Genomic DNA, 18,765 nt, shown 5'->3' on the forward strand with positions numbered 1-18,765 from the left:
TTACTGTTGAAAACATAAAAGCTTCAAGTGACAGAAGCCAGCATGCTCAAGGAAAAATATTTGCACCGGGGCGTACACACGATGCCATTGCCTCTGCTCTTCATCCTCATCCTCACCACAGTAAAGGTACAGCAACTCCGGGGTGACTCGCGAGGGAAACGGGGTATCATTCCAGCAAGCAGCTCGTGGCCATGTAAGGCAATCACAACTAAACAAGCTCGGATCTATCAATTTGCCTTGCTAGTCCTCTGCTTGTTCTTTCACCGGAATAACAATCAAATGGCAGAGAGCGCTTAATTGTCAAAACTTTCGCAGCGAAAATATGAAATCGTGAGCATTGAGCAACTTGATCGCACAGAAAACAACTTTTCCATCCACTTACCTCGCAAACATTGGCCGAAGCGCGCAGGACGTGTCACAATCCAAAAAACTGAAACGGAACCCAGCCGCGCTCCAAGTCCACCGGCGCGGTTCCGATGAGGATGAGGAGGAGGCTGGCCACCTTGTGCCCGATCGGTGAGCGGCAGGCGGCGAGGAGCGCGCACGGGGCGGGAGTGTACGCCGACGAGACCGGAGAGGCGGGAGGGATGTCCAAAAAGAAAGACGCGCGCGCCGCCATTGGCCGGCGAGGCGATGACGCGTCGGCAGGTGACACCTCCGACACATAAATAGTCTCCGCCGCGTCGCTTCATTGACAACGTCTGCGGGTCCGTTTGGGATGGAGCAAAAAGGAAATTACGTCATTTTAATTGACGGGAAATAGCCCGACTCGTTACGCAGAAGTTAAGAACTCATTAACTGTTACTAGTTGTACTCGTTATATTTCAAAGTAGTACTTTTTCTTCTTTAATTTATCACGATAAACAAACTTCAAATTTTCCGTTCCAGCACCCAAACTAAACGGAAAAGACGTCATTTTAATTGTCAGGAAACAGCCCGAGTCGTTACGCACAAGTTAAGAACTCATTCACGTTTATAAACTGTTACTAGTTGTACTCGTTATATTTTAAAGTAGAACTTTTTCTTCTTTAATTTCTCACGATAAACCCACAAATTTTCCGTTCCACGCCACCACTAAACGGAAATGACGTCATTTTAATTGACGGGAAATAGCCCGACTCGTTACGCAGAAGTTAAGAACTCATTAACTGTTACTAGTTGTACTCGTTATATTTTAAAGTAGTATTTTTTCTTCTTTAATTTCTCACGATAAACCCACTTCAAATTTTCCGTTCCAGCGCCCCAAACTAAACGGAAATGACGCCATTTTAATTGACGGGAAATAGCCTGAGTCGTTACGCAGAAGAACTCATTAAATTTTACTGGTTGTACTAGTTATATTTCATAGTAGTACTTTTTCTTCTATAATTTATCACGATAAACCCACTTCAAATTTTCCGTTCCAGCGCCACCACTGAACGGAAATGACGTAAGCTTTAATTGACGGGATATCGCCCGAACCGTTACGCACAAGTTAAGAACTCAAACTTCCAGCACTCTTAAAAACAAACAAACCCAATTTAATGGGTTTGTATTATTTTAAGAGTTCTTAACATATTGGAAAAACAATTCCAGAAAAATGTTGCGGCGTACCTACCGATTCTTCTGTTTTCACTCAACAGGTTGTTTTTCAAACTAACATACACAAAATAAGCATGATAAATCGCGGCCAAAGACGTCCATTCTGAAAAGAATGCACAGTCGTCGCTTATTGAGGGCACAAAATGCAGACTCATACCAGATGCAGTTGAATCAACTACAAATAAAGGTGCGCTGAAATACTTCCTGTTTTTTTTTTTCTTCTTGTGTGAAGTGTGCAAAGTTTGAAGTGCGCTGCTATCTAGCGGACACTAGTAGCATAGCACCCAAAAACAATGTAAATGGAGTTTTTTTTTTTTTAACACTCTCAAAGGAAAATTCAGAAATAGCAAAAGTACTCAGAGTAAACATATGGCCTAGCATAAGAAAACTGTATAATGTAATATCAGTTCAAATTTAAATGGAATTTTTCTATTAATTGAAAAAGGAAAAAATATTGAATAGCACTAATTTAGATTTGCAAAAAAAATGCAGAAACCCTGTAAAAAATGTATGTACTAACAATTTTGCAAACTGTTGCTTTGTGTTCCAATCAATTTGCTCTAAGTTTAAAAATAAATTTACACTGTTCCCATCAAAGCCTTAAAAAACATTAATATACGAAATAATACGAAATCCTCAAAAGATTCAGCAATAAATTACTTAATTCCAATTCCAATTAATTTGCTCTTAATTTGAAAAGAAAAAAGGTTCTGTTTCTGTCATGAGATTGAAAAGCATTGTTTAAAAAAAAAGCAGAGAAAACCTATCGAAATTTCATGACCTAACACAATCCAGTAATAGGTTGCTTCATGTTCCAATTAATTTGCTCTTAATTTCAAAAGAAAAAAGGTACTGTTCCTGTGACGGCACGAAACACATTTGCTCATACCCTGCAGAAAACCGATTAAAATTTCCGATCCCAACACAATTCACGTTACAATTAGTTTGCTCTTAATTTGAAAAGAAACATTTACTGTCACAATACGAAAAATACAAATTGAATTTGATCTGCAAATAACCTGCAAAAAATGACATTGTTTTGACACTTACCCGTGATATCGTTCAGGTCCCGAGCCAATGTTTGAACATTTTTTTTAATAAACAAATATTGCAGCAGGACTAATCCCGACAGGAATGTGTGTAAGCCAATTACATCTACTTTTTGTGCAGAGAGCTGAAGAACGGAGCCCGCCACTTTGCTTTTCAGCCTCACTGCGTTCTTCCAGGTACACACACACACACACACACACACACATGCATACACACACACAAACATGGATTCTGGTTTGATGGTTTCTTGCTCTTTGTGTTCGTGTCTTTTTAGTTTGCTGGTGTCCTTCAATCCACTCCCTTGCGTTAACCAATCAACTCTCTCTACCAATTGTCTCTTGTTCAAATGTTCCGTGTTGTCTCATTAGTCCGTCTCGTATTTAGTTTCCTGCTTTCTTTAGTCCGTGTCGGATCAGTCGTGTTTTCTTTTGTCCTTGTACTTTTGCTGTATTGTTTTTTTTTGGTTCCGTCTACCCTTTTATTTAATTCAGGGGTGTCCAAATCCGGTCCTCGAGGGCCGGTTACTCGCATTTTTTTCTCGGTTTCTTTTCCCAACACGCCCGATTCATACGATGAGGTCATCGGCGAGCTCAGCACAAGCCCCGTGATGATCCTGATCATTTGAATCAGGTGCGTCGGGGAAGAAACCTGAAAAACAAGCAGAACGTCCCTCGAGGACCAAGTTTGGACACCCGTGTTTAATTAAATGTCTTATTGAATGAGTCCCTGGATCTGAGCTTGGGTCCACAATCCCCACATCCAAAAAAGTTTGTAGCGCGCAAAAGCATCACAATACCGCGGGAAAAAAAAATAAATCATCATTCAGCCCTGCTCTTAAGACAAATAAAAACCTCCAAATCATCAGGAATGAGCTTGCAAGATGGAAGAGAGTACGGCGAGTACGGCGAGTCCAACTCACCTTCTTTCTACGGAGGCGGTCTTTGGGTCCGAGTTGGGCGCGGACTTTCCTGCAATTTCACAGCGTCTGCCTCCGGCGAGAGCTGCATGAACACACCGATAACCCGGCGGCCCGGTCTTGACGGAACCCCTCCTCCGACTCGCCCATCTCCAGAGTGTCAACACAATATCAGATAAAGCGGCAAATCAAGTGCAAACTTTGGAAGTATTTTGGCCGGGCGCGATACCGGCGCCAAAGGAGGATTTTGTCATGTTTATTTAGTAGGATTACGGGCCAAATGGATGGCGGCGCGGCGCAATCGTGGATTCCTCGTCTGCATGGCGGTGGAGTTTGGCCCTTCACGCTTCTTGCATCTCAAGTCTTAAACTTCGAGTCAAAAGTAAGTGCCGAGTGATGGTGGCAATAATCGGGCATATTTACATAAAGAAACAAACGCTGGTTGCTTTTAGAAGACGTTTTAGAGGCCTCTCATTTGTGTGTGATGAAATGAGAGAAAAAAAGCAACCTTTAGTTAAATGAACTTCAAAGAGACAACTCGTTGACTCTAATTTGCAAACGTCCAATCGTAATGGCCCCCGTTTGAGATGGAGAGAAGCTGGGACTTTTTTTGCACTTTGTTTTGTTAATTATTATTAATCAGAGCTCTTCATTTACTTTTGTTTTTAATTAAAATGTATTTTTCATTTTGTAATATTTCTACATATTTGTATTTTATTATATCTCTAAAAATCTTTTTAAAAAAAAATCGGTATCAGTCTAGGGAAAAAAAAACCTGCTTTTAATCCCGATATAAAGGATATTTGAAATTGGGTTATTTATCAAAAATATTTATTTTTTAGCATGATTCATTTATATTTAACTTTAAAGTACAATAAAGCAGCACTTAAACTTTTAGAATTGTGAGTTCTTTGATGATTTTTTTTTTAATGGTTAGCAACCTATTTCAACACTTTTGATTGGTCAATAAAATCCCAATATAAAGGGAAAATAGAATTGGATTTTTTTATCGAAATTCTGCAGTCCTATTTGTTTTGCACAACTCAGTTATATTTAACTTTAAAGTTCAATAAAGCTGCACTCTTTTCAAATGAATGTTAGCAAACCCTTTTCAACGCTTCGGATTGGTCAATAATTTGCAAAAATAACACCCACACACGTTTATAAAATTCACCCGAATGACTTGAGAGGTTTACGCAAAATTCCGGCTATTTTTCGAAGCATTGTTCCGTCTTATTTCGCAGCTGTTGTCCCGCATTGAAAAGCACTTGCCCTTTGATTTTCTCTTTTTTTTTCATCCCTCACAATTCATTTATTTGCTGGGAAAATAATCAGAGGCCCCCCGAGGTGGCTTTTTAATTTTTTTTTTCTTTTTTCTGCCTCTATGTGCGTGAAGCGTGTGAATAACAAACGGTGCGTTCAATTATCCGGGCCGACCTTATCGTCCGCTCTTGGCTCGTCACCTTCAGCTTTTTGTTGCGCCTCGTTTGCCTCGTGGAGGCATCTCTTCATCCGCCCGCTCGCGTGAATAAAAGGCTTCTTAACGCGTTAGCGTGATCAAAGCCCGCGGCTTTTATCTGGCGCTCGGAAGAATTGGAACGGCTTCCGGACGTGACCTTTTGCGAGAGGAATCAATTGTGTTGAAAATGTGCGCGCTAAATGCTAATTTGTGGCCGCAAAATTTCCTGCTCACAAATTAGCAGCGGCTCTGTGGCGGATGCTTAGCGGGCTAATGCTAAAGCTAAAAGCTAAAACTGCACAACAGATATGAGTAATGTGAAATATAGGTCTCTCTCTTAAAATGATCTCCCATTTCGGTGGGTTTCACACATACTAATTCTTAATATCCTCCTGAGACCAAGTCTATTGATTTGTGTCCACTATTGAGGACACGTGGGTTTTTTTATCTATATCTTTTGGCACATTGGCGCTAACCCTACTTCGTCCAAGTCTCCTCAGCAGAGGACATCTGTCACCTTTCCAAAAATGTCTCATGTGTTTGATTGGGATGCAATTTACTTTGATGTCTTGCAAATGGACAAAACAGTCAAGATGGAAATGAATGAATGAATTGGCTGTGTCTCCGGAGCTTTTTGGAATCGCTATGTCTCTCTGTAAATGTTCTGTCATTTAAGTGGGTTGCACCTATACCGACTCTTAAAGCAGTATCCTTCTGAGACTCGGCCTATTCCTTTCCTTTGTGTCCACTGTCGTGTCCATTTTGTCTCAGCAAAGTTAACTCCGTTCCACCCCAGCATATGAGACATCATCGGAAAGGCCGCGATGTCCTCTAATGAGGACACTAATTCTTAGTAGGGTAGCTCGAATCAGTCAAACGCTATAGACCAAAAAAAAATGTCCACAACGTTGGACACAAATGAACAGAACGAGACTCAGGGGATTACAAAACATCACTCGGCATCCAAATGCAATTTCCATCTCGGCCGATGCCATCAAAGCACTTTGCAGCCTCCGTAAGATGTCAAATTCCTCTTCATTAAAACAGATAGAAAAAAAAAAAAGAAAAAACCCGGCAGCTGCCGAGGAGCAGCCGGACCGGGACCGGACCGCCGGGCCCCGTGCTCCGACCCGCCATCTGCCAGCGTGTCGGAACAAAAGGCCAGATTAGACCCACTTTTTTAATCATCACCATCATCGTTATGGAGGCATTAGCTCATTAATGTTGTGTCAAAAACACAAACACAAGAGCACAGATGTACAAAAAAACAAACAAATACAAAGACATACACATGCAAGCACACTCGCACAAACACACACAGACTAACAATTTCAAACTAACAAAAAACGCGGGTGCACAAATCTACATATACAAAAAAATAAAATGCAAACACACAACAAAAAAACACAAATATGCAAAGACTAACTAAAACAAACTACAAACAAATTGCAAATACATTCACGCAAACACGCAAATCCCCAGACGGAAAACTCACAAACACACAAATTAGTAAAAACATACACAATCACACACACTTTAACAAGCACAAAAACAAACACGTGCACTTACTCACACCCCAAACACACAAATCAGTGCACACACATACGCACGCACAAAAACCACACATTTGAACAACCCACAAGTAAATGCAAAAAAAAACACTAAACCAGCACAACACACCAAATACAAGTACACACAAAAACACGCAAACAAGTCCACACACACATTTGAACAAACACCTAAAGACACACAAACTCACAAACAAATGCAAACACACAGAGCAGAGCACACACACAATACACAAGCACACTCAAACACGCGTTAACAGACGCACAAATGCAAAAACAACCGCACACATATATTAGCAAAGACACATACCAAAAACAAAACACACAAATGCAACTAGCAAAAAATAACACACAAAAATGCACAAACACACATGAACAAACACCTAAAGACACACAAACTCACAAACTAATCCAAACACACAAAGCAGGAACACACACCGTACACAAGCACACTCAAACACACGTTAACAGACGCACAAATGCAAAAACAACCGCACACATATATTAGCAAACACACATACCAAAAAAAAAACACACAAATGCAACTAGCAAAAAATAAAACACACAAAAATGCACAAACACAAATGAACAATCAGGCATAAACATGCACACAAGTCACAGAAACTCACTAATAAATGCAAACACATACACCAGCGCGCACACATCATACACACGCATTAAAAGACACACAAATGCAAAAACAAACACATGCACACACACACACACAAGCAAAGACACGACGCACAAACTAGTGGAACACAACAAACAAAGAAAAATCCACAAACAAACCCACATATCTCTAAAGAAACCTACACAAACAAACAGGCACAAACACGCTAAAACACACTCTCACAAAGTCACAAACAAACACACAAAGACATGGATAAACCCCTCTCATAAACACAATCACACACATACACAGAAAGAAAAAAAAAAAAACAGGCTGGAGCAAAGCTTTTGTGTGCCCCCCAAACCCTCCTGGAGGCGGAACAATTAGGGCTCCCCAAAGGTGGCGAGCCAGCGCCCGGCGTATTGGTATCAGGCCCGCCTCCAATGATCAGTCAATAAGTCTCCCCAAAACGCCCTTGCGCTGTCACCGAGCGCACCGAGTGTGCGCGCTTGATAAGAGCAAAAACGAAAACAAAAACAAAAAAAAACAAAGACAAAAAGGAGACGGAGAAGGATGGACGGCGGGCTCTGCCGAGAGTTTGGGGGCCTTCCGCGTCCGGCGTGACGCCACGGACCGCCAGATGTTGACATGTTCCAAGAAAAAAAAAAAGGCAAACACAGAATACGGTACTAGTACGATTGAACTCATTCAATGCCAGGGACGTATTTTTACGTTTTTTTTTTTGGAAGTCTAGACATTAAATCCCAGATACTTACAGTAAGTATTACATCGATACCTAAGTACAATAAGAACATTAATTCCAGATACTTCAGTATTAAATGGATACTGGGATTTAATTTGCGGACTCTAACAAAAATAAACGTGAAAATACGTCCTTGGGGTTGAATGAGTTAATATTGCATTCTTAGAAAATGTGCATTTCATTTGTTGTTATCAAATCAAATACTGTAATCCCCAAATATAGGAAGCATTTTTTCCCCTATAAATGTAGGCCAAAAGTAAAACTAAATTCTGACGTTAAAACGAGAATTCTCACTTTAATTCGAACGATTACGACTTTAAAATCTAAATTCTTAGGTAAAGCTTTTATTTACTGTCCCTAATTCGCTTCTGTAACTACTTATGTGTATCTCGCACCTTCGTTACCGTGACGACCGCTTCATCTTTTCTTGGGCGGTTATTCAACAGTTTTGGTGAATTACCACCACCTTCTGGCCACCTGCGGTCTTGCACAAAAGGTATTCCTCAACAGTCAAAAAATTGTGGGTGTGAGCCTCTCAGTTTCATCCAATCAAGTCGCACTTGAGTTTAAATCGTAAAAGCGGGCAAACTTTGGAAAAAAAAAGCGTAGTTTACAATCGGAAAATGACGATGGGTAATTATAGCCGAGCCGCCTGTCTAGCGACCGTTATCTCTTTTTGCCCATCTGCTCCCGCTCGTCGGGCTCTTATTGGTTCTCATTACTAACGGGAAGCATGGCCGCCGAGCCGACGCGGCTTTGACGGACCGAGAGCGGCATATCTGAGGATGAGTGATGGACGCCGCCGGGCTATTCGACGGCACATGTGGAGCAAACGTGAAAGCCTGAAGATAGACAAACCCGGCCAAGAAAGTTACAAGCGGGTAAAAATAGACTGGATACGTCCCAATTCTTATGCATGGGAGCCCATGTTGCTTTTATTCCGTCAAATACTATGATTTGGAAGAGCGCCGCGCGGGGCGCTTGACAGCGCTCGGCCCGCTGATAGAGTTTGACTCCCTCCCGAATGGAGAGCGCTCCCGAACGCCCTCATAAATTCTTCATGCTCGGATGGCTTTGGAGTCTCGCGAGCTGGCGGACGGGCGGCCCGAAAAAGCCTCGCAATACTCATACGGAAAAAAAAATACAAAAGAAGAAAGGCGATCGGCCACAATAGCGGATCTCAAATGAGATCAACATCATGGTCTTTCTCTTGGTATATTTAATGCCAAGAAAGGAACGGTATGGTTCCCTTTTCAAATTGAAAGCAAATTAATTGGAACGTGAAGAAACTTGTTACTAAATTGAGTTGTTGTGACTCCCTTTGCCCGAAAAAGGCAGACAATATTCAATGGCTTCCTTTCGCCAATGAATGAATGAATGACCAAATGAATAAACAAATAATAAGACGTCTACTGCAATAGTGGGTCTCAAATGTGAAAGGTATTTTGGGGGACATTCTTAGGGGTTTCTGCTGGTATATTCAATGCCATGAACGGCAGAATACATATTTCATTTCAAATTAAGAGCAAATTAATTAGAACATGAAGCAACGTATGACAAAATTGAGTTTCGGCGATTGCGTTGCAAGCTGCTCGAAAAGGGCTTACAATCCTCAATAGCTTCCTTTCGCTAATGAATGAATGAATGAATGAATGAATGAATGAATTATGGATCTTAAGTGGGGGTATGAGAAGGTATTTTGGGGGTTTGTAAGATCCTAAGGGGTTTCTGCTGGTATATTGAATGCCATGAAAGGAACAGCACGTTTCTTTTCGAATTGAGAGCAAAATAATTGGAAAATTAAGAAACACAATCCAACACAATGTATCTGCGAGTTAGTGACTAAAATACGCCAAGTGACACCAATAAAAATGGCATTCCAAAGTTTCATAAATATGTAAACTGTGCTGAAGTGACTGCTTTGCAGATGAACAAATAAAAACGAGATGATAGTTCCAACATGGTTTTGGTTCGCGCGGTTTGCAGCTGAGACCATTTAAGCAAGTCGAGCGCGTCAACAAAACTGAATTCTTCGTTCATTTGGTCAGGCTGCTAATTGATGAGCTGGTCTCATTTCCTTAATTGCATTCCTTACTTACGCCACCCGGCCCAATACCAACACGAGGAAACTTCCTTTTGCTTAAAGTCATTACGTTGAAAAAGTTCCTTGAAAACAACATGTTTTCTTGCAATCAGCACTGAAGCGTGCTTAGAAGGGGGGTGAAAAAATTAAGCACTTTTTTTTTTTTTTTTCTTGCCAGGCTTTCTAAATTAATCAAGTGGCGTCTGGAGCAAACAAACATGCCGCAAACGGGCGCGGCTGCCATGTTTGTGTTCCTTATTAGGAGGACAAAAAGATATGATGCGCCCCCTCCAATTTGGGACGAGCGAGCGGCCCAATTAGCGCCGCGTCGGGCGCTTGCCGTTCTCATCTCCTCCTGCGCCAATCATCATCATGCCATCTCAGCAGACGCATTAAGCCTCATTTGCCCGCAAATCATAAGCGAGGATTCTGTCTTGACAGCTACTATTCATATATATATATATATATATATATATATATATATATATATATATATATATATATACACACACACATATGTATGTGTTTTACTCCATATGTTTCCTGAAGTTTCGGGAGTAGTATATTAGTCTTTTCAAAATAAGAGCAAATTACTTGGAACATGAAACAAGTCGTAGCTAAATTGCTAAATTGTGTTACAAAGTAAAATTTTCACAGGGTTTCTTCATAAATAAATAATTTGTTGCATATAATACTATTAACAATATTAAATGCAAAATAAATCATGCATGAAAATAAATGAATATAAATTAGTGATTACAAGTAATGTTGACAATATTACATAAACAAATAGGTAAATAATTGCTTAAAATATGAAAACATTGAATAAAAAATGACAGCATAAAATAATATTAACAATAATATTAAATATAAAACAAGTAAATAAATCATAGCAAATAAATAATTTGTTGGATATAAAAATATTAACAATATTAAATGCTAAATGAATAAATCATGCATGAAAATAAATGAATATAAATAAGTAATAACTATTAACATTGACAATATTGCATAAACAAGTAAATAATTGCTTAAAATATGAAAACATTGAATAAAAAATAAATAACGGCATAAAGTAATATTAACAATAATATTAAATATAAAACAAGTAAATCAACGATTACTGAAAATGAATGAATATAAAACAGTAATGATATCAAACGATGAATAACGAAATAAGTATTTTTTTTTTAACGTTTCGATGAAGAATTTTGAGCCGGCAATCCGAGGCACGGCTCCAGAACCCAAGAAAGAAATTGTGAGACGAATGTGAAGCGGGCCAGAAGATACCAAAGACAAATTAGGAATATTTGGAAAGTGGATCAGAGGATTTGAGCGGCGCCGGCTTATCGCTTTCGCCGCGTCTCCTGTGAACTACCATCCCCCGCGCCCGCGCCGAAAGGAAATCTTACAGATTAGCGCCGGTCGTGAGCCGCACGTGCGATAACATCTAAACATTATTCCCGTGACCTTGAGGTGGGGGGGGGGTGTCGGGGGTGGGGGGGGTCGACATGTACAGACGTGTTCAAATTTTTGCGGGCCTTTGCAATGCCGTCGAGCATTTTATCATTTCTTCACAGAAGCTTAAACGGTTCCGTTCCCCGCAGCCCCCCCCCCCCAACCCCCCCGCCCCCGCCGATGCCCTGTGTACACATTTTAATGAGACACTTTGAAAAAGAGTCCAATTTTATGAAAGGGTCGCAGAAGCACATATCCGACGAGAATCCGATCTGCGTCCAAATCTTCTTATTTTTCTCCTCTTATCCAATATTGATGGCGCGTGAATAGCTGAATTTCGCAAAAAAAAAAAAAAAAAAGATGTGTGGGGTGCTTCTTATCAATGCGTTTGATCAGAAAATTGCTGATATTGGAATTGATTGTCGGGTGAATGGGGTTAAATGGGGCTCCATTCAATGAAATTATTCATCTGTGGTGCTCGCAAGCCTGCAGCATAGTGCAAAACTAAATCATACTGAAAAAAAAAAAAAAAAGTGTCGGAAAGCAGGACCCAATATTTTGGGTTATCTATGTAACGCAGCAAGTTGCGTCAAATAAACGCCGCATGAAGGAACAATGTTTTAAGTGGGAAAAAAACAAACAAAAAAAAAGTCAAAAACGGACTTAACCAATATTTTGGGTTATGTATATAGCCCAACAAATTGGGGTCATTGAAATGGCCCAACAAGTTACCTCAAGTTATCTTTTTCTTTGTTTTAGGACAAAATTGGGTGTAAAGGGGAATGGCCCAACTCTTGGGTTATTTTTTTGACCCAAAACAGGACAAAATGTTGGGTTATTTCAGTCAAATATACCCAAATTAGTTTAAAAAAAAAGGAGTAATGCACCTTTTTTGTTTATTTATTCAACCCTACAAGTTTGGTCAAATGAATAATAACTATTTACCATTTTTACTCAGGTTGATATAAAAATAACCCAGATTGGGTTAAAAAATGGTCAACTCTGGGTTAATAATTTGGCACTAAAACAAGCCAAATATTTGGGTTATTTGAGTCGAACATAACTCAAATTGTCTCAAAAAAGGAGCTGACAACTTTTTGCTTTACTTATCTCACCCAACAAACAAGTTGGGTCAAACGAGTAACCCAAAAATTCACCTTTTTTTTAGTCAAGGAAAAAATAAATAAATAAATAAATAAAAACAAAGAAAGAAAAAATACTGGGCAACTCTGGGTTATAACCCAAATTTGGGTCAAAAAACATTTAACAACTGACAACATTTTGGTTTACTTATCTAACCCAATAATTTAGTAGACCAAAATTAACCTCAGATGGATCAAAAATAATCCAATTTGGGTTATTAAAAAAAAAAAGACTAGTAAACCTTGTTGGGGGTAATTATTTGACCCCAAACATTGGGTAGACCCACAAAAAGTCTAATTATTTGGGTAGTTAGAGGCAAAACAACCCAAATTGGGTAAAGAAGGGACTGACCCAACAATTTGGTTTATTATTGGCTCTAATAAATCTTGGGTTGTAAAGTGGGTTATGAAATTCTTGGGGCACTCCATTTTTTTTCCCCAAAATCCAAAAAGAAATCATAACCCAACAATCCCTCCTGTCATTCTACAGTCCATTCTTGTAATATATGTTTACTGTAATGTATGTTTGCTTGTCTTACGTCGTCTTTTTGGTTGCCTCGCCTAAAAAAAAAAAATAAAAAATGGGTCACCTCCCAAACCGCGCCGGCTTGCGCCCCGAGTGAGCCAATTTGCCCTCGTCAATTATTGAAGGCGGCACCTGTCTCCTTTCGCATTTTTAGCGAGTCAGCTCGCAGCTCTTTACACAAACCCCGCCGCAGACTGTCAGCCCCCCCCCAAAAAAAAAAAAAAAAAAAAGTTTTGTGAGTGGACGGGCGATGACGCCGTCACTCAACGCGTGGCCTCGCTAGTCTGGCGGCCACGTGCCATTTCTCTTACTTAGTCCAGCCATTTCTTGGCATGCGTGCTCCAATCTAAATGGTAATTTGCTACTAATGCGTGTTTACTGGAAGCCCGATGACAAAATCAAAACCGCCATGAGACAATGGCGATAAATATCCAAAAAACGGGAGGAAAAAAATTCCAAAAGCGCCGGATTTCATTCTCTGCATTTTTTTTTTAACATATACAATTTATCGGCAATTTGGGTGCCATTTATGGCAGGCGCGAAGGAAGCTAAAAAAAATGCAACGCGCTACAATTTTACCTCGGATTGAGAGGACCTGTCACCGCGCGTCCTCATTAGAGGGAAAAAAAAAAAAAAACACTGAAAATAGAGAGCACGGTGGATTGAAGGAAAACAGTCAACATTGTTGAAAGGATGCCGCAAGCGCCCGTCATCTCGCATGCGTTTAAGAGACCACTCAATTGCGCAGACGGGAAGGCCAATAATTGAGAAAATGTCCAATAATAAACTCGGGTTAGGAAAAATAATCAAAACAATCAAAAAATAGACAAGAATCAATTTGATCATCAATTAGGTAAATATAATTGAAAAAAAAATACATTATGTCCAAAAAAATAACGCATGTAAAAGCATAAGTAATGAAATATCTCAAAGAATTTAAAAATATGAAAAAAAAGCAACATAAATGTAATGTACCAGCAAAATATTCTTTATAAATTTACACACAGAAAATATAGAAAATAAAATGTATCAACATATATGAAAAAGTTTTTACAAATAAAATCTAAGTAATCAAAATGAATCAAAAGTAATCTATGAAATGTATTTCCGATTATTTGATAAGCTATCATAATATACTGTTCTTATCTACATTATATATCCATATTTTTTCCAAATCACATGTATAGATATAGATAAAACATTCAAACTTTTATACAAGATCTAATTCAAAATATAATTTTTAATACTATATATATTTTTTAAAACTTTAGCCATTGATTTACATTTTTCAGTTCAATTTCATAGTTGTTCAATAAATTGACACCTTGAACAGCTACACTTTGGCTTTTCCAGTGGATTGCCCCCTGGTGGCTAGTAAAAGAAATAAAAAACTGCAGGGCTCAAATCATGAGAAAAAAAAAAAAGTTGCATCTTAAAGTCCCAAATTTTCATCTCTCTCAAAACTTTCCACATGGCTGGCAGGTAGACTTCTAGTGATTTTTCGTATGGATTGCGTGAGGGGGGCGGAGCTTAATGCAAACTGCACAAGTAACCTTGAGGTCCCGCAAAGTATCAAAGCAGGCGACGAGAGAAAGCGCGCGGGGAATTTGATTCGGGGCTGTCCGCCGCTTGCCCGAGTGCCATCGGGGCCCCCGCTTGCCCCCCCCCCATCCGCCATTGATTTACACCACGGATTACGCTTCCGCGCCAGCTTCGGGGGCCGCCGGGGCCCCGTCCTTCTCCGACGCCTTCTCCGGCGGCCGAGCGTAATGGCGGCGTGAGGATCCATCTGTCATGTGACCGAGCTCAAGCCCTCCGTCTCGATTGCTTATTAAGCCTCCGCGTACATTATCCCAAAGGGGGAATACCGCAGAGCTGATCCCTTTAAAATTGATTTCACGTTGAGCGCTGTGATAAATACGCCGGCGTTTTTTTATAACCGTCGCCCGGGTTCATATTTGCATCATCGATCGTGCAAAATGTATCTAAAGGTAGCGCTTAGCGAGGGGACTACGCAAGTGAGAAGCCGCCAAAGGGAATGCTTTTCATCGGATTTAAGTACGAATTAAATATGATCGTGAAATGATAAAAAAACGGATTAGGCTATTTACATGTAAAAAGCGCCTTTGTTTCAGAAAAATTCAAAATCGCCCTGAATTAATTCATTTCACTCGAGCTTCACTAACTTAGTGACGCAATTTTTTTCTAGCTTGATTACTTAGGTGAAAAAATACTAAAATAATCAAGTACTTAGTTCAGATATTACAGGTACTAAAGTAATTATGTATTTCAATATTAAAAATACTGAATAATTGATGACTTTAGGTCCTAAAATTACTAAAAGTAGAAATATAATTTGATTACTGTATGTACTAAAAGTACTAAGGTAACTCAATTCCAAAATAGTCATTCGCCATCCAACGCCAAAAACGGATTTTTCCTTTTTTTTTTTTAAAGTTCATTCAATGGCAAGTAGTTATACATGTTTTTTTTCCTAAAATATTTCAAGTGTCTTGCTGAACGAGGCTCTAAAAACAGCTGAATTACAAATAAAGTACTTGATGAATTCATTAAAGTAATTGATTACTTAGGTGCCAAAATACTAAAATAATCAAGTACTTAGTTCAGACAAGTACAATAGTAATTCTGTATTTAGATATTAAAAGTACTGAATAATTGATTACTTTAGGTCCCAATATTACTAAAAGTAGAAACTGTATGTACTAAAAGTGCTAAGGTAAGTCAATTCCAAAATAGTCAATAGTGGCAACCCTACCGCGAATCCAAACTAGCGCGCTCATTTTCCTTATGTTCACCCAATGATGGTACATACTATATGCGCTCGGAAACTACACCAAAGTCCCCAAATGGATTACGCGCTTGCTAAGTGACGCTAAGCGATGCTAAGTGACTTGCGCTTTTCTTCATCCCAGCCGATCTTCATATTGCTTCCGGAAACAGTCCCCCACCGGAAAGAATTCCCAGCAGCGCTCCTGGTACATTTTCCACACGTAAGATTCCTACGAGGGATAACGGAATATTTACTCTTTGATCACATTACCGCCCTCGTAATATAAAAATACCGTAAACTCCCCAAATATTAGACACTTTTTTTTCTCTAAAATGAAGGCCAAAACTATGTCCGATAAACGGTAACTTAAAAATGTTTTAATTTTTTTTTCGACATCATCGAGGAAGATCGATCAGCCACAGGGGCCAAATTTTCAAACAATTTTGGATTTTGAACCAGCATTCTTACTTGTAATTACATAACAGGCGCTGCGTTCACAGCCCGCTCACAATGTGGGAAATTTGAACACACACTTGAGGAAGATCGATCAGCCACAAGGGCCAAATTTTCAACCAATTTGGAATTTTGAACCAGCATTCTTACTTGTAATTATCGTAACGGGCGCTGCGTTCACTGCCCGCTCACAATGTGGGAAATTTGAACACACACTTAACTTAACCTGCAAATATATTATTTATAAATATAAATAATATGAAGAATTGACAAAGATGAGATTGATTCTGTTTTGCTATAGTTTTTGAAAATCCCCGAATTTGACCATCTTCCAATTGAAAACTGAGCATCCGGCGTGCGCACACGAACGACAAGCGGAAGAGAAAAGAAACGATACCTGTCCCGTGTGTTCCGTTTCGTCTTTGTTAATGAGGTACATCAAGAAAAATCTGCAAAGACACACGAGAACAAATGACGGTTATTGTGACGGTTATGAAAACGGTTACGGGGGTCTCGGGTATCGGTTAGGGCGCGCTCTTATTAGCGCTTCGATTTACTCCGGCGGCGAGCCGGGAAAGTGACGACAAAGACATCGGAGATGAAAACATCATTGGTGGAGAAATCATGCAAAATTGAAATGCGCTACTTATAAGAACGATTATTTAGAGGCCGATTCATTTGCCATTATTCATTGATTATTTTCTAAATTAATCGTTTAATGGAGTGGTAAAAGGGAGGTCAAAAATCCGTACCAAAATTGGTCAAAGATGTTTTTGTAGTTTTTTTTTTTTAGGAGTCCAGATATTCAATAACATTATATATTAAAAAGACGTTTTACATATTATATATATATATATATATATATATATATATATATATATATATATATATATATATATATATATAAAATGTCTTTTTAATATATATATATATATATATATATATATATATATATATATATATATATATAAAATGTCTTTTTAATATATATATATATATATATATATATATATATATATATATATATATATATATATATATATATATATATATTTGTGTTGAGTCTAAATTATGCGATTAACGAATGAGTTAATCATTCATTGATTAATCTGTTGACTAAATATGATTTTTAAAAAAACGTTCCTTGTTTCAAATACAGGACTTCAAATTGTAGTACAAGTACAAGTACAAGTGCATGCAAATGTTTTGTACTGATTCAACACAAAGATAATGCGCCTGCTTATATTGGGAATTAGAAAAATCGGAGAAAATTTAAGCGTGAGAGGCTGAAATTTGAAGGATTTGGACAATTTAAAATGAAACAGGAGAAGGAACGAAATAATTAGGTAATTTTCTTGTCACGGGTGTTCACCGACTAAAAAGAGAGTTACTGGTGATGGGGGGGGTGAAGGGGGGGGGGGGGGGGGGGTTCGAGCGACTCACAGATAGTTGGCCAAGTTGTGCTCCTGCAGCGTATGGGATTCAAAACCGTGAGGAACTTTATCAAAGTACTCGTTCCCTATTCCGCAAATAAAACACTTGGTCTGCGGGGAGAGAGAGAGAGAGAAATAAATGTTCAAAAGTTGCGGCGTTGTGGGATTTGCTGGCGGAGTTTAGTCTGCTGGCAGCACACTGGAACAAAGTTGTTCCTGCTTTTCAAAGCCACTGTCACACTTCCCGGAGCAAAAGGAACGGATGGAAAGCCGCCAGCTTGTCTCCGCCGCTCAAATGCACCTATCAAATCCTGCGTTTGCGGTCGGGGGGGCAATTTGGGGTGAAGGCCGCCAGACCGGACCGTTCGGGTTGGAAAAAGTCTCACCTCCATATCTTCTTTCACCTGCTCCTGTTGGTCGCGAAGCTCCCCGAAGGCGTCGATGATCAAGCCTGAGGAGAAAAAAAAAAAAAAACATTGCATTTTCTTTGACTGGAATGAAAGTGAGTTTTGTTTTCCTCAACACAAAGTACAAAATAAATTTGGCAGCTTTTAGGCAACTAGCATTTTCCTTTCCTGAAAATATGCTTGACTAAATCGCAAGGATTTATTTCAAGGAATATTTTACTTATTTATTTATTTATTTTCATATGTTCAGTTCATATGTTAATTTGCTAACATTTTACAACATAAATTTAGCATTGTTTTTTGTTTTGTTTTTACTCACGCAAGCTAATTAGCATTTTCCTTTTCAACATACAAACTTAAAATATGGGTGACTAAAATCGCAAGGATTTATTTCAAGGAATATTTTAATTATTTGACAATTTCCGCAGTTAAAAAGTTCATATGTGAATTTGATAACATTTTACAGCGTGAATTTAGCATTGTTTTTTTTGTTGTTTTTACTCACGCAAGCTAATTAGCATTTTC

General features: G+C 39.0%; 2 protein-coding genes across 3 annotated transcripts in view; both read right to left on the minus strand.

Annotated features, from left to right (window-relative positions):
• The window catches only part of chrm3a (cholinergic receptor, muscarinic 3a), a 72,632-nt gene extending 72,075 nt beyond the window's left edge, over positions 1–557 (minus strand). For both annotated transcript variants that reach the window (XM_088422171.1, XM_088422172.1), the window contains exon 1: positions 383–557. In XM_088422171.1, the coding sequence (XP_088278297.1) occupies positions 383–393 (11 nt within the window). In that variant the 5' untranslated portion in view covers positions 394–557. The remainder of the gene's footprint in view (positions 1–382) is intronic.
• Positions 558–14,394: 13,837 nt separating this feature from the next.
• ryr2b (ryanodine receptor 2b (cardiac)) overlaps positions 14,395–18,765 on the minus strand; it is an 81,708-nt gene continuing 77,337 nt past the window's right edge. The window contains exons 101-104 of the mRNA XM_088421312.1: positions 18,220–18,284; positions 17,844–17,944; positions 16,798–16,849; positions 14,395–16,176 (exon numbers count right to left, since the gene is read on the minus strand). Coding sequence (XP_088277438.1) covers positions 16,081–16,176; positions 16,798–16,849; positions 17,844–17,944; positions 18,220–18,284 — 314 coding nt within the window. The 3' untranslated portion in view covers positions 14,395–16,080. The remainder of the gene's footprint in view (positions 16,177–16,797; positions 16,850–17,843; positions 17,945–18,219; positions 18,285–18,765) is intronic.

Source organism: Hippichthys cyanospilos, chromosome 8 (genome assembly GCF_059441005.1).
Source record: "Hippichthys cyanospilos isolate Australia breed blue-spotted pipefish chromosome 8, RoL_Hcya_1.0, whole genome shotgun sequence".
Classification (NCBI taxonomy): domain Eukaryota; kingdom Metazoa; phylum Chordata; class Actinopteri; order Syngnathiformes; family Syngnathidae; genus Hippichthys; species Hippichthys cyanospilos.